Below are 17,071 nucleotides of genomic sequence, written 5' to 3' on the forward strand. Positions count from 1 at the left end.
TTTCGGTATTTTGGTTTCCTTTGAAATAATCGTCTGTGTACATTTACATATGTTTGGATTATGTAGTGTCTTCATGTCAGGTTAGAAAATAGTTTCAATTATGAATAGTGCTTATTTTACGCGTTTGAATAATGATCTTTATCGACAGTTTAGTATAAACATAATACAAGCGAATGATTTCATGCTGAGATATAGCGGCATTCTAGCATGTAGCGTCATATTTAATAGTTTCCCTTTTTCGCATTTTTATTTTAAAAATGATTTAAATTCGCATTTACATAATGATAATTCTTAGCCTCATATTAATATTTTGTATTCATGATTATTGAATAGAACTATATATTCGTTTTTAGAGACGTATGCTTTAGTACGCAAGCTTTGAAAGTTTAACCAATTTAGTATGACTTTTTCTTCATTAAACCGATCATTGACATCAGAACACAACCAAAGCTGCGTCGTGGTTGCTAGTCTTAACTAATAAAATATGTAATCATGCTAGAAAATACTTGTATATTATAACTTTCCAGTGATACGAGTGTTCTTACCGCACCATTCTCCGAACTTCTTTTGTCTTTCGTGTTTACGGCGTCGTATAACCAAAAGCAACCAAGATGGGTGACTTCTCTTCTGACCCCGACTTCAAGTACTTGTGGGTTGACCGCAAGAAGGTCATGCAGGTACTGTAAAGTAGTTTTACTATTTTATTTTGCAAATATTAGTCAGGTTAGGGGCTGATGTATAATGCGTGAATTGTTGTATAATGAATGTAATGATGACGCAGCGATTTCATTAGGCGCACTTGCGTATTTTTGATGAATTTTTTTCTAGCATTCATAAAAATTAAAAAAGAGGAATTCTATCATAGAAATAATAAAATGCACGTAAGTCAGATAGAATGTTTATATTTTTTGTACGAGAAATGATTTAACAATAAAGGCAAACGCACGTTTGTTTACATTTCCTCTTCAACCACTCGTTCACTCTGATATAATAGCTAGAGACGTACGTTTTATGACCAATAATACATGATTCTTTTGCAACGGAATTTATATATCACAAAAAAATCAGACAGTGCCCTGATAGAGTTTAAACAAATGCCCGTTTTGCATAACAGGAAATGGCCAACTTCGACGGCAAGAAGGCTTGCTGGGTCCCGGACGAGCAGGAAGGGTTTACTCGTGGTGAGATCGTGTCCTCCAAGGGAGATGAAATCACTGTCAAGATCCTCAGGAGCAACGAGGTAGCCGCCCTTTACATTTAAATATAGATTTAAAGATAAATTTAAAGATATAAAAAATAAAGCATTTTTTTTTCAAATATCTGATAGCCATTCTTGCAAAAAGTTTTGGAATTAAGGGTTAGAAGTCCTTAAATTGCTGTCTTGAGTTAATCCCAAAACGATAGAACTATGAACGTTGATGTTTTATCAATTCGACATAGTTATTTGTCCATTTTGTATGTTTACAATTCACCACCAGTACACACTTTCCCTTTTTATGCGAATTATTCCGAATACAATAACGTATATTTTGAAATTAAACATTATCGGATACAAATATCTCGGATAGATTTTCGGACAAGCACTAAATCGGATATTATTACTTCGCAGAACAAGACGTTCCAGAAGGACCTCCTTCAGCAGGTGAACCCGCCCAAGTTCGAGCAGTGCGACGACATGGCCAACATGACCTACCTGAACGAGGCCTCTGTGCTTAACAATCTCCGTGGTCGTTATGTCAACGGTTTCATCTACGTAAGTGATGCTACCATTTATGCCTAGCGTACTCTCCCATCCTTCTAAATTGGATCAATTTATTTCCAAAATGAGGGATGTCTGGTATATTTATTTCTATATTTAGAATATTTCTTACAGAAATTCCTTTTAGCAAAGAGCGTAGACCCTGATGAGACGCCGCATCATGCGGCGTTTAATCTGGGTCTACGCTGTTTGCCTAGGCCTTTTTTCAGGACGCTAGGCATTAATGGGTTAAATAATCGCAATACTCTGAAAATTTGGATAAAATGCTTGAACATACAATGATTAAATGTTTTAAACGCCAAAAAAAACTTAGAAACAGGCATGTTCATTTTAAATTGACTTTTAATTCAGTTTAAGTCGTCTTTCTCAATAGTAACCCTACATTCAAAATCACCATTTTGTGTAACAAAATGAGCGTTGGTAATAGATTTCAATACTTTTCATATTTGTCCATACACGTCATTACAAAAAAAAAGAGCCGTGCTCTGTGAAAAGGGGATTTAATGCATGTGCGTAAAGTGTCGTCCTAGATTAGCCTGTGCAGTCCACACAGGCTAATCAGGGACAACACTTTCCTTCTTAACTGGATTTTTTCTAAGAAGATACTTTCTTTGAACAGAAAGTACCATAAAAGAGGAAAGTGTCGTCCCTGATAAGCCTTTGCGGACTGCACAGGCTAATCTAAGACGACACTTTACGCACGTGCAGTCAACGCCATTTTTACAGAGCACGGCCCAAATATGCCTTTAATTCGTTTAAAATTTCACCATTGAATTTGTGTCTTCTATTAATTATGCCTATGGATTGTCCTGCAGACGTACTCTGGTCTCTTCTGCGTGGCGGTGAACCCCTACCGTCGTCTGCCGATCTACGTGGACTCAATCATTGCCAAGTACCGCGGCAAGAGGAAGATGGAGATGCCACCACACTTGTTCGCCGTCGCCGACAACGCTTTCCAGAACATGTTGCAGGGTAAGTAACTTGATACGTTTTTTTTTCGGAAATGACTTAGTTGTTTCCCATTACACGCTAGTTACAACGATCAAATTTTGTTTCATTAGGATTGATTCCGTTTTATCTTATCATATCATGCTTTCTAATATAATTATGTTTTCATTAGGCACAACCACATGGTTCATTTTCTTTCCTCAAATTGACTTCCGATTTAACACGTAGATCTCATTACATATTCATACGTCTCTATAGATCTACATGTATACATAAATATACTTACCCTAATATTAGGTTTTTAGGGAAACTAGAATTGTTCTCTAATTGGAAGTGTATATATTAATTTCAGGAATAAACAAATAATTGTTTAATATTCTCTCAAATATTTTTTTTTTCTAAAAAAACTATTTGACTATTGTTGCACTACAGTCCACAAGTAATAATTACAAATGGCATGAGTTAGTCATTTGGGCGATTACAAAACCAAATCGTTCTTACAGAATTACTAATTTAACCCATTTATACCTAGCGTCTAGAAAAAAGGCCTTGGCAAACAGCGTAGACCCAGATGAGACGCCGCATGATGCGGCGTCTCATCAGGGTCTGCGCTGTTTGCTTAAAGAAATTTCTGTAAGAAATATTCTAAATATAGAAATAAGTATACTAGACATCTCTATTTTGGAAATAAATTGATCCAATTTAGAAGGATGGGAGAGTCCACTAGGCATAAGTGGGTTAACGTGATTTCGATATTTAGTTTGTTCTATTCACGCGCAGCTTGTTGCAATCATTTATTTCATGTAATAAATAAAACATGCAATCTCAGCTTAATCGATGTTGCTAAGCATTAACATATGATCACGGCGCGCGAGGGACGATGACGTCATTAGTTCCTCGCTCATTTGGCACACTTCTGATACCCATTCATGAGACATGTAGCACAAGTTATTCCTTTGAAAAAACACGCTCACGATCCGCAGTATGAAAATAATTAGAACCAGCGATGTAGACCTTTCAGCAATGATACAAACTTACAACGTCATTAACGCTAATTACCAGCACGTGTCAGCGATATCGTGTGGTAGTAGAGAACGCCCTTGTAATGTAACAATAATCATCCCTTACATCAATACCAGAGACGTAGATTATCTACGTCAATACACATCAAGACACTTTTCTTGCCTTATTTGTTTTAATTAGTGTACCCTTTATTTATATAATTAAATGCAACGCAAATCATACCAGTCAATGCAAAAGAACAATTAAGAGCAATATGTGATTTTAATAGAATAATATTGATTAGGCAAAATTAAATTTACGTTGTTGTTTTTTCTTTCCAGACCGCGAAAACCAGTCCTGTTTGATTACGTAAGTATCTCACATCTTTTTTGTAAATTATTAAACCGAACGTGTAAATGTAGTCAAGATTTTTAAGACTAAGAAAGATTAACCACGCGGTTGAATTACGTGTCCTACAAACAAAATTCTTTTGTTGATCAATTGTCATTCAAATTGACAAAACGCCATCCCCGCCTTAAACGCGTTATGTCAACCGTGTTTGTTAGAAAATAATGATTATTAATTAGTTGTCACTCACTTGTGAACTACCTGTATTACCCAACAGTGGCGAGTCTGGTGCAGGTAAGACTGAGAACACCAAGAAGGTCATCATGTACTTCGCCAAGGTCGCCGCCGCCCAGTCAAAACAGGCCGGCGAGGAGCAAGCGGATTCCAAGAAGGTAACAACAACAGCATCAATTTTTTGTTATGAGTAATTCCTTTAATTGCATGATGGCTATTTGATAATCCTTTAATTACATGTTGATTATAAAATGCTTATTTAAAAACGAGTTTGATATGAGATATTAAACTAATTAGTAATTACGTAATCGATATAAGATATTCCTCTAAGTTCGACGAACTATGCACAATTTCTTTTAATTGCCTGTCAGCTGTGCAATATTCATACAATTACGTGTTCTCATCGAACTATTCATTTAATGACATAGTTGCTTAAAATAAATGTTTGTCTCACTCTCTCAGGTAACAACAATAACAATTCCATCACTTATATCAGCAGCAACAGTTTTTCATGATGCGCTGTTCGTTTTTCTCAAGCTTTTCCTGTACTTAATTCCTCTAATTGCCTTTAATTGCTATGAGAATTGCTATGAGATAATCCTTCAATTACGTGTTCGCCATGACAGTTTCATTGAATGGCGTATTCTATGTGAGGTATTCCTTTATTAGCACATGTCTGTTTTCTGTTCTGATCTTAGGGCTCGCTCGAGGATCAGATTGTGCAGGCCAACCCTGTCCTCGAGGCGTACGGTAACGCCAAGACCACCCGTAACAACAACTCCTCGAGATTCGTAAGTGTCACGTGTTACCTTGATATGAATCGGCCCTTCCCATACCACACTCTAACATTATACCTATATACATAAACCTAGATAAACATAACGGACATAACATGCCGCGAGATTAATATCTAGTAATTTTGAGCCGAAGTTATGTGTTGTTTTTTTAATGAAAGTTCCAGGTTTGCTCATATTTTTGAACACGGTTAGGCAACCTGAATTAAACCAAACCTATGAGGTGCAGCATGTTTTTGTTTTAAAGAGATATGATAATATTAATTTTATTTTATATAATCAATATCATGCTTGTTCGTGTAGTATAAATACTGTATAACATATGCCGGTATGATAGCCTACTACATCCCTCCATATTTTTACTGTATAAACGCCTAAATTTCCTACTATCATAGAATGATGCCATTTTTCAACATACAACCTACCGGAAATAATAATCGGCTACGTTTATACTTGACCCATTCCGTCGAAGTGTTTTTTAGGTACTTATAATTATTATAATCCCATACCAATCCTTCGTTCAACCTTAAACATTTTCGCATCTAAACGCATTGCATTTCGCGAATTGCACCAATATTGTAGACATATGCCATGTCATATATCAGTGCTTTGAAAATACACATGCGCCTTGTTGAAATTCTAACTTGTTAATAATTTGTGTGTGATAATCGTTAATGTTTTGCTGAAAATGCATTAAATTAGTTGAGCATTCTCACTGGTGAGCTGGTTGATAACTAAGATTTGCGAAATGCATAGCGTTTAAGCAGTGATAAATCCAATACCCCTGATTTGATACATTCCTGTTTCTAGCAACGCACACGATGCTACACGTATCGCACGTGTTCTCGGTGCTCGTGAGTGTAAACACGTGGCGCGTAAGTACAGGTGTAACACGTTGTGGCAATGTAGTGGCGATGTTGTTAGCTGTGCAAAAGATGTTTTCATAACGTTTGTGTTGTAGATGAGCTTTATTCGTCTGCTTTCAATGTAAAATTATTTGAATGGTTTATTATGAATTTTTATATTAACAATAATAATCAACTGATAATAATAATTACTATAATAACAATAACAAATCAGATTTTCAATAATAATAATAATGATAATAATAATAATAATAATAATAATAATAATAATAATAATAATAATAATAAATATCATAAAAATATAATTCAAGTTATTTTGTTGTTGTTTTAATTGTTAAGTTAATTCTTCTAATTATTATTTTCCTAAATTGGAAAATCACAACTTAATTATATTATTGACATAAATACACGTTTTTGAAAAAATAATGTCGCTAATGGACCTTCAATATTCTCCAGGGTAAATTCATCCGTATCCACTTCGGACCTTCGGGAAAGATCGCCGGAGCTGATATCGAGCATTGTGAGTTCATTTTGAAAATCTTACTAGTAATTAACTGTGAATTGTTTGAATTAAATGAGATATAAAAGGCTTGGTTTCCTTCAGATGCATACACTTGTTTTCTTATATATTTGGTATCTTTAGATTGGCATACGTAGTGGCAGCCAACACAAGATTTGAACGATTAGTTATTGCATAAACGGCCCTAATAAAACAATAAGTTAAATGTTAATTTTGGCGCTTTAAGAAGAGGCACGTTGAGAGATTTAAAGCTTAAACGAGTATTGCTTGTTTGGCTCACGTGCTTGAACTTCATGTAATTTAATAGACGGATTAATGTAAAACAAGATTTAAAAAAGTAACACTTGCAATCGGCAAGTAATATCATTTATGTTAACATTTAAAAAAGTTCTTACCATGCATAAGAAAAACACTGCTTTGATTTAAGCCATTCATAATATTTCATTTCTGTTTTGATGTCTTTCTTACGAGACCAGTGTACCTTTTACAGACCTCCTAGAAAAGTCACGTGTGACTTACCAGCAGTCGGCGGAGAGAAACTACCACATTTTCTATCAGATGCTCACCAATGTGTATCCCAAGTACCATGGTAAAACACTTCCTGTTTTGTCCTGAGTGCTTCGTACCGTCGGCACTCTAAAGAATAGCCCCCGTGGCGATGTCTTTAGACACGGCGGTACGGCAACGTATTGTTTGTATTGTACGTAAATCCCCTTTGTTTTAAGACTTGCTGGAAAAGTCCAGAGTGACCTACCAGCAACCAGCTGAACGCAATTACCACATTTTCTACCAGATTATGACACCCACTTTCCCAAAAATGCACGGTAAAATATAGTTACAGTGCGATAAAACATGTTTCATTCTATGAATGCGGTTTTCTGTTTGCCTTACATATTTTATTTCTTACTAAATGTCACGAAAAAAAACAGCAACACATTATGAAATCACGCCACAATAATAAACATCATGTGAGACATCACTGTTCTGTTCTACAAAAAATACAAAATAATGATGTTTGAGTGTTAATTGAGTAAGTTTATTCAAGAACACTTTAATATATCCATATTTCTTCCCACAGAGCTTTGCCTTGTGTCTCCCGACCCCGCTCTGTATTCCTTCATCAACCAGGGAGTGCTGGTGGTGGACGGTATCGATGACACCGTGGAAATGAAGGCGACCGACGTAAGTTCAAATGTTGCGGTTGTGAAAACCACACTTCGAATACTTACATACTTATCTTCAAACACCGAATGTCTCCCTTTTATTAACACTTTATCTCGCTGGATAAAACTGAGTCTTACACAAACAAATCTTTCTTTATGACGACTTTTCTTTTATCATTTTTTACACATTGACTAAAAAGTGATTTTTGTAGATTAAATTACTCGTAAAAGAGATCGACACGTCTACTGAAAACCAAACTGTCATGTTTGGCATATACATATAAATCTGACTGGTCTTTTGATTTTAAAGACGATATTGTGGTTTCAAGGTGGCGACTTCGTTCCATCTTAACCCTTTTATGCATAGCGTATAGAAAAAAGGCCTTTGCAATCAGCGTAGACCCAGAAGAGACGCCGCATGACGCGGCATTTCATCAGGGTCTGCGCTGTTTGCTTAAAGGAATTTCTGTAAGATATATTCTAACAATAGAAAAAATATACCAGACATCCCTAATTTTGGAAATGAATTGATCCAATTTAGAAGGATGGGAGTCCGATCGGCATAAATGGGCTGCATGATGTGTGTTTCAGGAAGCCTTCGACGTTCTCGGCTTCTCTCAGGATGAGAAGAACAGCCTGTACAAGTGCACCGCCGCCATCTTGCACTTCGGTGAGATGAAGTGGAAACAGAACCCCAGAGAGGAACAGGCCGAGGCCGACGGTACCACTGGTAAGTGGATTTATAAACATTGCATACACATGTCATTCAAAATACAAACACAGTGTAATGCATTATAATTAAAAATTTAAAGTAAACACATTATATTAAAACAGGGTGGTGTTATAAAATGCATTTTAGCTATATAATTGAGCCGTGTTCTGAGAAAACTGGGCATAATGCATGTGCGTAAAGCGCCGTCCCAGATTAGCCTGTGCAATCCGCACTGGCTAATCAGGGACGACACTTTCCGCTTCTATTACATTTGTTTCGTTAAAATGAAGTTTGTTCTTAATAAAAATGCAATTAAGGCGGAAAGTGGAACGGCACATGCAATATGCCGAGTTTTCTATGAACTCATTTATATCTTATTTTTTCAGAGGCCGAGAAGGTCGCCTTCCTTCTGGGCATAAACAGCGGTGACCTGCTCAAGGGTCTGCTGAAACCCAAGATCAAGGTCGGTACCGAGTTCGTCGTCCAGGGCCGTAACAAGGAACAGGTTGTCAACTCCGTCGGCGCCCTGGCCAAGTCCCTATACGACCGCATGTTCAACTGGCTAGTAAGGCGAGTCAACCAGACTCTAGACACAAATGCCAAGAGAAACTACTACATGGGTGTGCTCGACATTGCTGGTTTCGAAATCTTCGACGTAAGGACGATTACTATTTAACCAATAGTTTTTTTATTGATTAAACTATGAAATTTTATATTGCTTGTCCCAAACCCCGCAACAAGTGTTCGTACGTTTCAGTGACTAATAATATCTTATTTAACGGTTTATTAATGATTTTATCTATACTCGAGATATATACTATATGTATGCAAAATCAAATGTTTAGTTAGTCATACAGAAAGGGTTCTCTGCTTTACAGTTCAACAGCTTTGAGCAGCTGTGTATTAACTACACGAACGAGCGTCTACAGCAGTTCTTCAACCATCACATGTTCGTCCTCGAGCAGGAGGAGTACAAGAAGGAAGGCATCCAGTGGGAATTCATTGACTTCGGCATGGACCTGCAGGCCTGTATCGAACTCATCGAGAAGGTAAGAAAGCTATTCAAAATCATTTTTAATTCATGTATTATAGATAGCATTCTTTTCAGTATCTCCTTTAAACTCTGCTATTGTCTACCTTCAATATTGAACTGTTCCACTTCCTCGTTAAACGTACATATAATGTTTGCAGGTCAACTTCAACACACCAATTACACACATGTTTTTTTCGTTATTCAAGCCCATGGGTATCTTGTCCATCCTCGAGGAAGAATGCATGTTTCCGAAGGCCTCCGACAAGACGTTCGAGGACAAGCTGACCACAAACCACCTTGGCAAGTCCAAGGCCTTCGGCAAAGTCAACAAGAACCGCAAAGGTGGTGGAAACGCTCACTTTGAACTGGGTCACTACGCCGGAGCTGTAAGTTTACTGACAATGTTATTAAACCATTACAAAAGCAACTTCAAGTATTTGGTCTTCTCTTTAATTATAATTTGTTTCGCAAACAATTTCGGGACGTAGATCACATGCAAATATACGCATGCAACTCCGTTTACACTAAATATTCTTATATATGTGCTTTAAACATTTAATTCATATTGTCTGATTTTTAAGTGATTGTGGGTACACAGTGCACAATCCGTTACAATGGTCAAGCAATAGGCATCTAATTTTACAAGTTGTCAAATATATAGTTTTCGTATCCTGTATTACGGCATTGTATACATATTTTAGGTGCCATACAACATCTCTGGCTGGCTCGACAAGAACAAGGATCCACTGAACGAGACTGTCGTCGCTCTGCTCGGCGATTCGAAGGAACCACTTGTTGGTGTTCTCTTCGAGAAGCCTAAAGGTAACATTTGATATACATACATGGACAATTAGTGTTTTAATGTGCTTGAAAATCTCACGTTTCAGTTTGTTGATGAGATTTTCTTTGTGGTTTTTTTCCACAAAGAATGATCTACTTTTAAACATGAAGTAATAATTACTAAAACACGGTATTATTATTGTTGTGTCCTGTGGTAATAATACTATTAATTGCCTGTGTATTTGCCATATATCATAAATCACATTAACGAGACACGGCATTGTTTTTCCCGTTTCTTCAGAAGCATTCAACTTGATAATTACAATAATAGCAGTATTCAAAGTCTACTTATACATGTCATTGACCATATTGCAGAGGAAGCAGGTGGTGGCAAGAAGAAGGGCAAGTCCAGCGCTTTCCAGACAATCTCTGCCCTCCACAGAGAGTCATTGAACAAGCTCATGAAGAACTTGTACAACACCCACCCTCACTTCGTGCGTTGCATCATCCCTAACGAGTTGAAGACTCCTGGATTGATTGATGCTGGTCTTGTTCTCAACCAGCTCCAGTGCAACGGTGTGCTTGAGGGTATCCGTATCTGCAGAAAGGGGTTTCCCAGCAGGGTCCTCTACGCTGAGTTCAAGCAGAGGTATTTATAGTTGATCTCTTACACTTACATTAACAAGTATTTGAGGTTACCAATTACATACATTCAACAAGTACCTGTATTAACAAATCATGCAATTACTAATTACACTGAGAGAACACGATGTATGTATACATTTTATCGGTTCTAGATACTCCATCCTGGCTCCTAACGCAATCCCTACCGGGTTCGTAGACGGCAAGGTTGTGACCGAGAAGATCCTGACCGCAATCCAGGTCGACCCTAACGAGTACAAGATCGGTAGCACCAAAGTGTTTTTCAAGGCCGGTGTCCTGGGTAACCTCGAAGACATGCGCGATGCGCGTCTCTCCGGAATCGTTTCACTTTTCCAGGCCCACGTTAGAGGCTATCTCATGCGCAAACAGTGCAAGAAACTGAAAGACCAGAGGACCGCCCTGTCCATGATCCAGAGAAACATCAGGAAATGGATGGTGCTTAGGAACTGGCAGTGGTGGAAACTGTACACCAAGGTCAAGCCTCTCCTTAACGCTGCTCGGGCTGAAGACGAGGTGAAGAAGATGGAAGAAGAGTTTACCAAGACCAAGGAAGAGCTCGCCAAGGTTGAGAAGATCAAGAAGGAACTCGAGGAACGCTGCGTTAAGCTACAGAGAGAAAAGGAGGATGCTGTTCTTCAGCTTGCAGCTGAGGGCGATACCCTCGGTGATATGGAGGAAACCATTGAGAATCTCACTAAGCAGAAGTTCGAGTATGAGGCTCAGATAAAGGAAATGGAAAGCAGGATGGCCGAGGAAGAAGGCAACGCTGGTCAGCTGAGTGCCCAGAAACAAGAACTGGAGGCACAGGCTGCCAAGCTTAAGGAAAACATTGCAGGTCTTGAAGATTCGCTCAAGAAGGCAGAGCACGACCGTCAGGTATAACCTTTAAGGAATACTTTATAATAAAACAGCTTTTGTATTTGATATAATACAATGATCTTAAAGTAAAATACGATAAAAAATAATAAAATATAATAGTGTTTATAGTTATTTCAGCTTTAATATTTCTATCTATTATAATGTATTTTTCTTTTATGCAATTTACTTATAAGTTGGATAATACTTGTATTAATAATAATGATTGGTCTACAAAATACATTAATGTACAACATTTGATTGTATTTTTATGTGATGTAAATTTAGGTAAAGGACAACCAGATCAAGACACTGCAGGGTGAGATGTCCCAGCAGGACGAGCAGATTGGCAAGCTTACGAAGGAGAAGAAGGCACTTGATGATACCGTCAAGAAGACTCAGGACGCTCTGAAGGCTGAGGAAGAAAAGGTGAACAACCTCAACAAACTCAAGCAGAAGTTGGAGAGCACTCTTGATGAGGTAACTTGACTTATCTAACAGTTTTATTTAGTTAATAATGACTATCGCTAATAATGTTTTTTTCTTATAGTAAGAGTTATTTATGATATATTAAAATACAGATTCGCATGTTATATGAACAAAACACCGTTTTTTTCTACAATTTCAATTTTATATTATTAAAAATAATTTGTTATTGCGTTCAGCTCGAGGACAATCTTGAACGCGAGAAGAAGGTCCGTGCAGATGTGGAAAAGGCTAAGAAGAAGTTGGAAGGGGACTTGGCTGACACCCAGGCCGCTGTTGAGGAATTGGGACGCATCAAGTCGGATCTTGAGGGCAACATCAAGAAGTACTTATTTTTTTATACAAGCCTTTTTGAAACGACCTTTGACCTCTTTACCTATGTTGCTTTTCGATCTACATGTATTTGATTGATACTGCAACTTTTGATCAATACTGTTGATTTTTTATAATAATATTTAAAGTTCATTATAGAAAAAAATATTCAAAATGCAACAGCTGCTGTAAAGTACTATTGTCTTGTATGCAAGATCATTTGATTAGGTTTGAAAGTCAAAGTAACATAAGCATTGCTTACATCGATAAAGCTCTTCTATTTCTGGCAAATGAAATATAAACACGGCCTTATTTCAACATAATGTTTCATTAAATACAAACATGAAATAATACTATTCTTTTGTGCTACAGAAAGGAGACCGAGATTAAGAACCTGAGCCAGAAACTGGAAGAGGAGCAGGGCCTTGTAGCTCAACTCCAGAAAAAGATCAGGGATCTCCAGGCCCGCATTGAAGAACTCGAAGAAGAGCTCGAGGCTGAAAGGCAGGCCAGGGCTAAGGCCGAGAAAGCGAAAAACGACCTCGCCAGGGAACTGGAAGAATTGGCCGAGGCCCTTGATGAGCAAGGTGGTCAGACAGCCGCCCAGGTTGAGCTCAACAAGAAGCGAGAGGCCGAGGTGCAGAAGCTGCGTCGCGATCTGGAGGAACAGACCATGCAGCATGAGTCCACCATCGCCGCTCTCCGCAAAAAGGCTCAGGACGCCAGTAATGAGATGGCCGACCAGATCGACCAGCTGCAGAAGGTGAAATCCAAGTAAGTCAAGTTGTCGTACTAAATATTAGAACTTATTGCACGATCATGTTCATTGCTACTAATGAAATACACTAATAAAGTAGAACAATATTGTCGGTTCTATTATTTGTTCATAATGCTAACTTGATGTGAACTAGTCGCAAGTTAGCGCTTGTTACCTTAAAACTATGTACAGAAAGGTAGATTTAATTGATCTGAAAACGGATAACTGCATATGTGTTTGAAGTAATAACGAAGCTTATTAAATGCGTTGGTTTTTCGTTTATAGGGTTGAAAAAGAGAAGGCTCAGCTGAAATCTGAAATTGCCGATCTTCAAGACCAGATCGTCAACGTCTCTAAGAAGGGCGTAAGTGTAATTTTGATGGTTTTGAACCGAAATAGCGTTTAACATGATATAACATTGCATTAAAATGTTCTGCGTAATAAAATTATGATAAACATATACTGGCGATATCGATTGAGTTATTATCTTAAAATTACCTTACATTTCTTTTATAGGGTATGTCTGACAAGATGAGCAAACAAGTGGAGGCTCAGATCTCTGATCTGAACAACCAGCTCGACGAGAGCTCTCGCAATATCCAGGAACTGAACGCCACCAAGAGCCGCCTCATTGCCGACAACGCCGATATTGTTCGCCAGCTCGAGGAGGCCGAGAGCCGGATCCAGGCCCTTAACAGAGAGCGCTCCTCTCTGCTTGCTCAACTGGAGGAAGCTAAGCGCAATGTTGATGATGAGATTAGGGTACGAGCAATATGAATTCTTGACATGCAATTGCTCGCTGTAAACCTTGAACATTTTAAAATGCACTTTAAATATCTGAAGTATTGGCATTTATTTGACGCACTGTTGTGATTACAAAACATTTAATAGTCGAGTATTTTATTAACCCAGGCTCGCCAGAAACTCGCCGGTGAGCTGCGCAACGCATTGGCCGACATGGACGCTCTTCGTGAACAACTAGAAGAGGAATCCGATGCCAAGACTGACCTCCAGAGACAGCTGTCTCGCGCCAACGCAGAGGCAAACACCTGGCGCGTCAAGTACGAGAGCGAAGGCATGGCTCGTGCTGAGGAACTGGAAGAAACCAGGCGCAAACTTTCTGCTAAGCTCCAGGAAACCGAGTCCGCTCTCGACGCGGCTAACAACAAGATCAGCGGTCTTGAGAAGAACCGCAGCCGTATCCAGATGGAGCTGGAGGACGCTGTAGTGAACTCGGACAGGGCCGGCGCTGCTGTTACTGCTCTTGAGAAGAGAAACAAGAGCTTTGACAAGGTCATCGCCGATTGGCAGCTCAAGGTTCGCTCCCTGCAGTCCGAACTTGAGAACGCACAGAAGGAGTCCCGCAGCTACTCGGCTGAACTGTTCCGCGTGAAGACTCAGTATGAAGAGGTCATCGTTACTGTTGACTCTCTCAGGAGAGAGAACAGCAACCTGTCAGGTTAGCGTTTTTGGATGGCTTAAATCTTATTTTCATTTAAAATAATTATTATAATCAAACTTCAGTTTAAGATTGTGTTAGTAAATACGGGCCTAGAAAACCGTTCCGATTCTTATTAAGTCATTATTAAGTGCGAGGTTGAGTCATTGGCAAGGTACACCCTTGAAAGAAACAATATAAGCACGGTGTTTATGCAATAATAGGACTTAAAACTACAATTGAAAAAGACATATTCTAACACTACAGCAAAATCTTTGAAGCACGTGATTATATGAAAGCAAACATCTTTTCAGCTGAAATTTCCGACATCACCGATCAGCTATCAGAGGGAGGCAGAAGCGTGCATGAGGTGGACAAGATCCGCCGCCGTCTGGAGATGGAGAAACAGGAACTGCAGGCCGCGTTGGAAGAGGCCGAGTCCACTCTGGAGCAAGAGGAGGCTAAGGTAGCCCGTGCTCAGCTCGAAATCACCTCCATCCGGTCTGAGATCGACAGACGCATCGCTGAGAAGGAAGAGGAGTTCGAAAACACAAGGTGAGCACTTGTTAAAATGTATTTATACTTCGACTGGTATGACGTTTTACAACAAATAATGAAATAAGTTTGTTATTATCATTATTTTATTGCTTTTGTGTCATGTAAACAAATCTTAATATTTAAAAACAAAACACCGTAAAAACGGTGTATCAGTGTTCCTTTATTATATGATGTAAACTGTACTTAATTAAATTTGATTATAAATTTAATAAATGATCATAAACGTTTTCCAGACGCAACAACGCCCGCGCCCTTGAATCAATGCAGGCCACACTCGAGGCTGAAAGCAAGGGCAAGGCTGAAGCCCAGAGGGCCCGTAAGAAGTTGGAGTCTGATATCAATGAGCTTGAGGCTGCGCTGGATGCGGCTAACCGTGCTCGCGCTGATATGGAGAAGAACGCCAAACGAGTCCAAGAGCAGGCACGCGAATTCCAGTCTGCCATTGACGAGGAACGCCGCAAGACCTCCGAGGCTCTTGAGAACGTTTCCACCGCTGAGCGCCGCGTGACCATTGTCATGAACGAGTGCGTCGAGATCCGTTCTGCTCTGGAGTCGGCAGAGAGGGCACGCAAAGCCGCCGAAAGCGAGCTGGTTGAGACCAGCGACCGTGTCAACGAGTTGAACACGCAGATGCAGAGCCTTGCAAGCTCCAAGAGGAGGCTGGAAGCCGACATCAGCGCCATGTCCGCCGACCTTGAGGAGATGAGCAGCGAGGTTCGCCGTGCCGATGATACTTGCAAGAAGATGACTATTGACACAAACCGCCTGGTTGATGAGCTGAGATCCGAGAAGGAACATTCTTCTCAGCTGGAGAAAATCCGCAGAAGCATTGAGACCGAACTCCGTGAGGTAACACTTCGCCTCAGCGAGGCCGAGTCTAAGGGCCTGAAGGGAGGCAAGTCCTTCATCACTAAGCTGGAGACGAGAATCGTCGAGCTTGAGAGCGAGCTGGACGCCGAACAGAGGCGCCACGCTGAGACTCAGAAGAACGCCCGCAAGGCCGATCGCCGTCTGAAGGAGCTCGCCTTCCAGGTGGACGAGGACAGGAAGAACCAGGAGCGCCTTCAGGAGCTGATTGACAAACTCCAGAACAAGATCAAGACCTACAAGCGCATGGCAGAGGAAGCCGTAAGTAGCCTTGGAAATGATATAGCTTAATAATTAAGATCGATGTCATTAAAATTGTGCGTGCTTAAATCAAAATAATTCATATGTGATTTCTGCATGGGCAATGTTTGTTCTGATTGTTTTAAAACCATAGTTCAACCGCGTTACCTTGGTTTCAGGAGGAGGTGGCCGCAATTAACCTTGCTAAGTACCGCAAGGTCACTGACGAGCTTGAGAACGCAGAGGATCGCGCCAACTACGCTGAGAACTCACTTCAAAAGACCCGCCTCACGCAGCGCAGCCAGTCCGCCTCTCGCGCTACCGGCAGCAGCACCACTGTGGTAAGTACCTGTCAGTAGTATATTCATGTTATTTCAGATATATAGTCATTTCAAGTCACGAGCTTAGCTTATTTTTAAGAAATAAAGAGCGTTAAGTGGTTTTGACATGGTGAATTATACACTCAATGTAGATAATACAGAAGCCATCAGAGATGTTATTCTTATATTATCCTTTATTAATGAAATATGTGCGAGTACCACAAACGTGCTGCACAAAGTGAAGCGTGATTCAGTTACTTGATATTAACCCTTTTACACTTAGATACCTATTTAACCCTTTACCACTTAGATACGTATTTAACCAATAACTACTTAGACACCTATTTAACCCTTTACCACTAAGATACGTATTTAACAATTGGACGTTTGTTTTCAGGTGAGGAAGAAGGTGGTCA

General features: G+C 39.4%; 1 protein-coding gene across 1 annotated transcript in view; it reads left to right on the forward strand.

The window, feature by feature from the left end:
* Positions 1-611: 611 nt before the first annotated feature.
* LOC127848055 (myosin heavy chain, striated muscle-like) overlaps positions 612-17,071 on the forward strand; it is a 16,474-nt gene continuing 14 nt past the window's right edge. The window contains exons 1-27 of the mRNA XM_052380344.1: positions 612-677; positions 1,115-1,240; positions 1,610-1,753; positions 2,575-2,731; positions 4,051-4,078; positions 4,335-4,449; positions 4,990-5,082; positions 6,408-6,471; positions 6,962-7,060; positions 7,550-7,653; positions 8,226-8,364; positions 8,733-9,001; positions 9,225-9,395; positions 9,586-9,765; positions 10,081-10,201; positions 10,535-10,808; positions 10,957-11,698; positions 11,966-12,157; positions 12,343-12,488; positions 12,848-13,249; positions 13,518-13,596; positions 13,749-13,994; positions 14,145-14,691; positions 14,985-15,225; positions 15,462-16,356; positions 16,515-16,676; positions 17,053-17,071. The exon at positions 17,053-17,071 is cut by the window's right edge and continues 14 nt beyond it. Coding sequence (XP_052236304.1) covers positions 612-677; positions 1,115-1,240; positions 1,610-1,753; positions 2,575-2,731; positions 4,051-4,078; positions 4,335-4,449; positions 4,990-5,082; positions 6,408-6,471; positions 6,962-7,060; positions 7,550-7,653; positions 8,226-8,364; positions 8,733-9,001; positions 9,225-9,395; positions 9,586-9,765; positions 10,081-10,201; positions 10,535-10,808; positions 10,957-11,698; positions 11,966-12,157; positions 12,343-12,488; positions 12,848-13,249; positions 13,518-13,596; positions 13,749-13,994; positions 14,145-14,691; positions 14,985-15,225; positions 15,462-16,356; positions 16,515-16,676; positions 17,053-17,071 — 5,821 coding nt within the window. The remainder of the gene's footprint in view (positions 678-1,114; positions 1,241-1,609; positions 1,754-2,574; positions 2,732-4,050; positions 4,079-4,334; positions 4,450-4,989; positions 5,083-6,407; positions 6,472-6,961; positions 7,061-7,549; positions 7,654-8,225; positions 8,365-8,732; positions 9,002-9,224; positions 9,396-9,585; positions 9,766-10,080; positions 10,202-10,534; positions 10,809-10,956; positions 11,699-11,965; positions 12,158-12,342; positions 12,489-12,847; positions 13,250-13,517; positions 13,597-13,748; positions 13,995-14,144; positions 14,692-14,984; positions 15,226-15,461; positions 16,357-16,514; positions 16,677-17,052) is intronic.

The sequence above is a fragment of the Dreissena polymorpha genome, chromosome 10 (genome assembly GCF_020536995.1).
Source record: "Dreissena polymorpha isolate Duluth1 chromosome 10, UMN_Dpol_1.0, whole genome shotgun sequence".
Taxonomy (NCBI): domain Eukaryota; kingdom Metazoa; phylum Mollusca; class Bivalvia; order Myida; family Dreissenidae; genus Dreissena; species Dreissena polymorpha.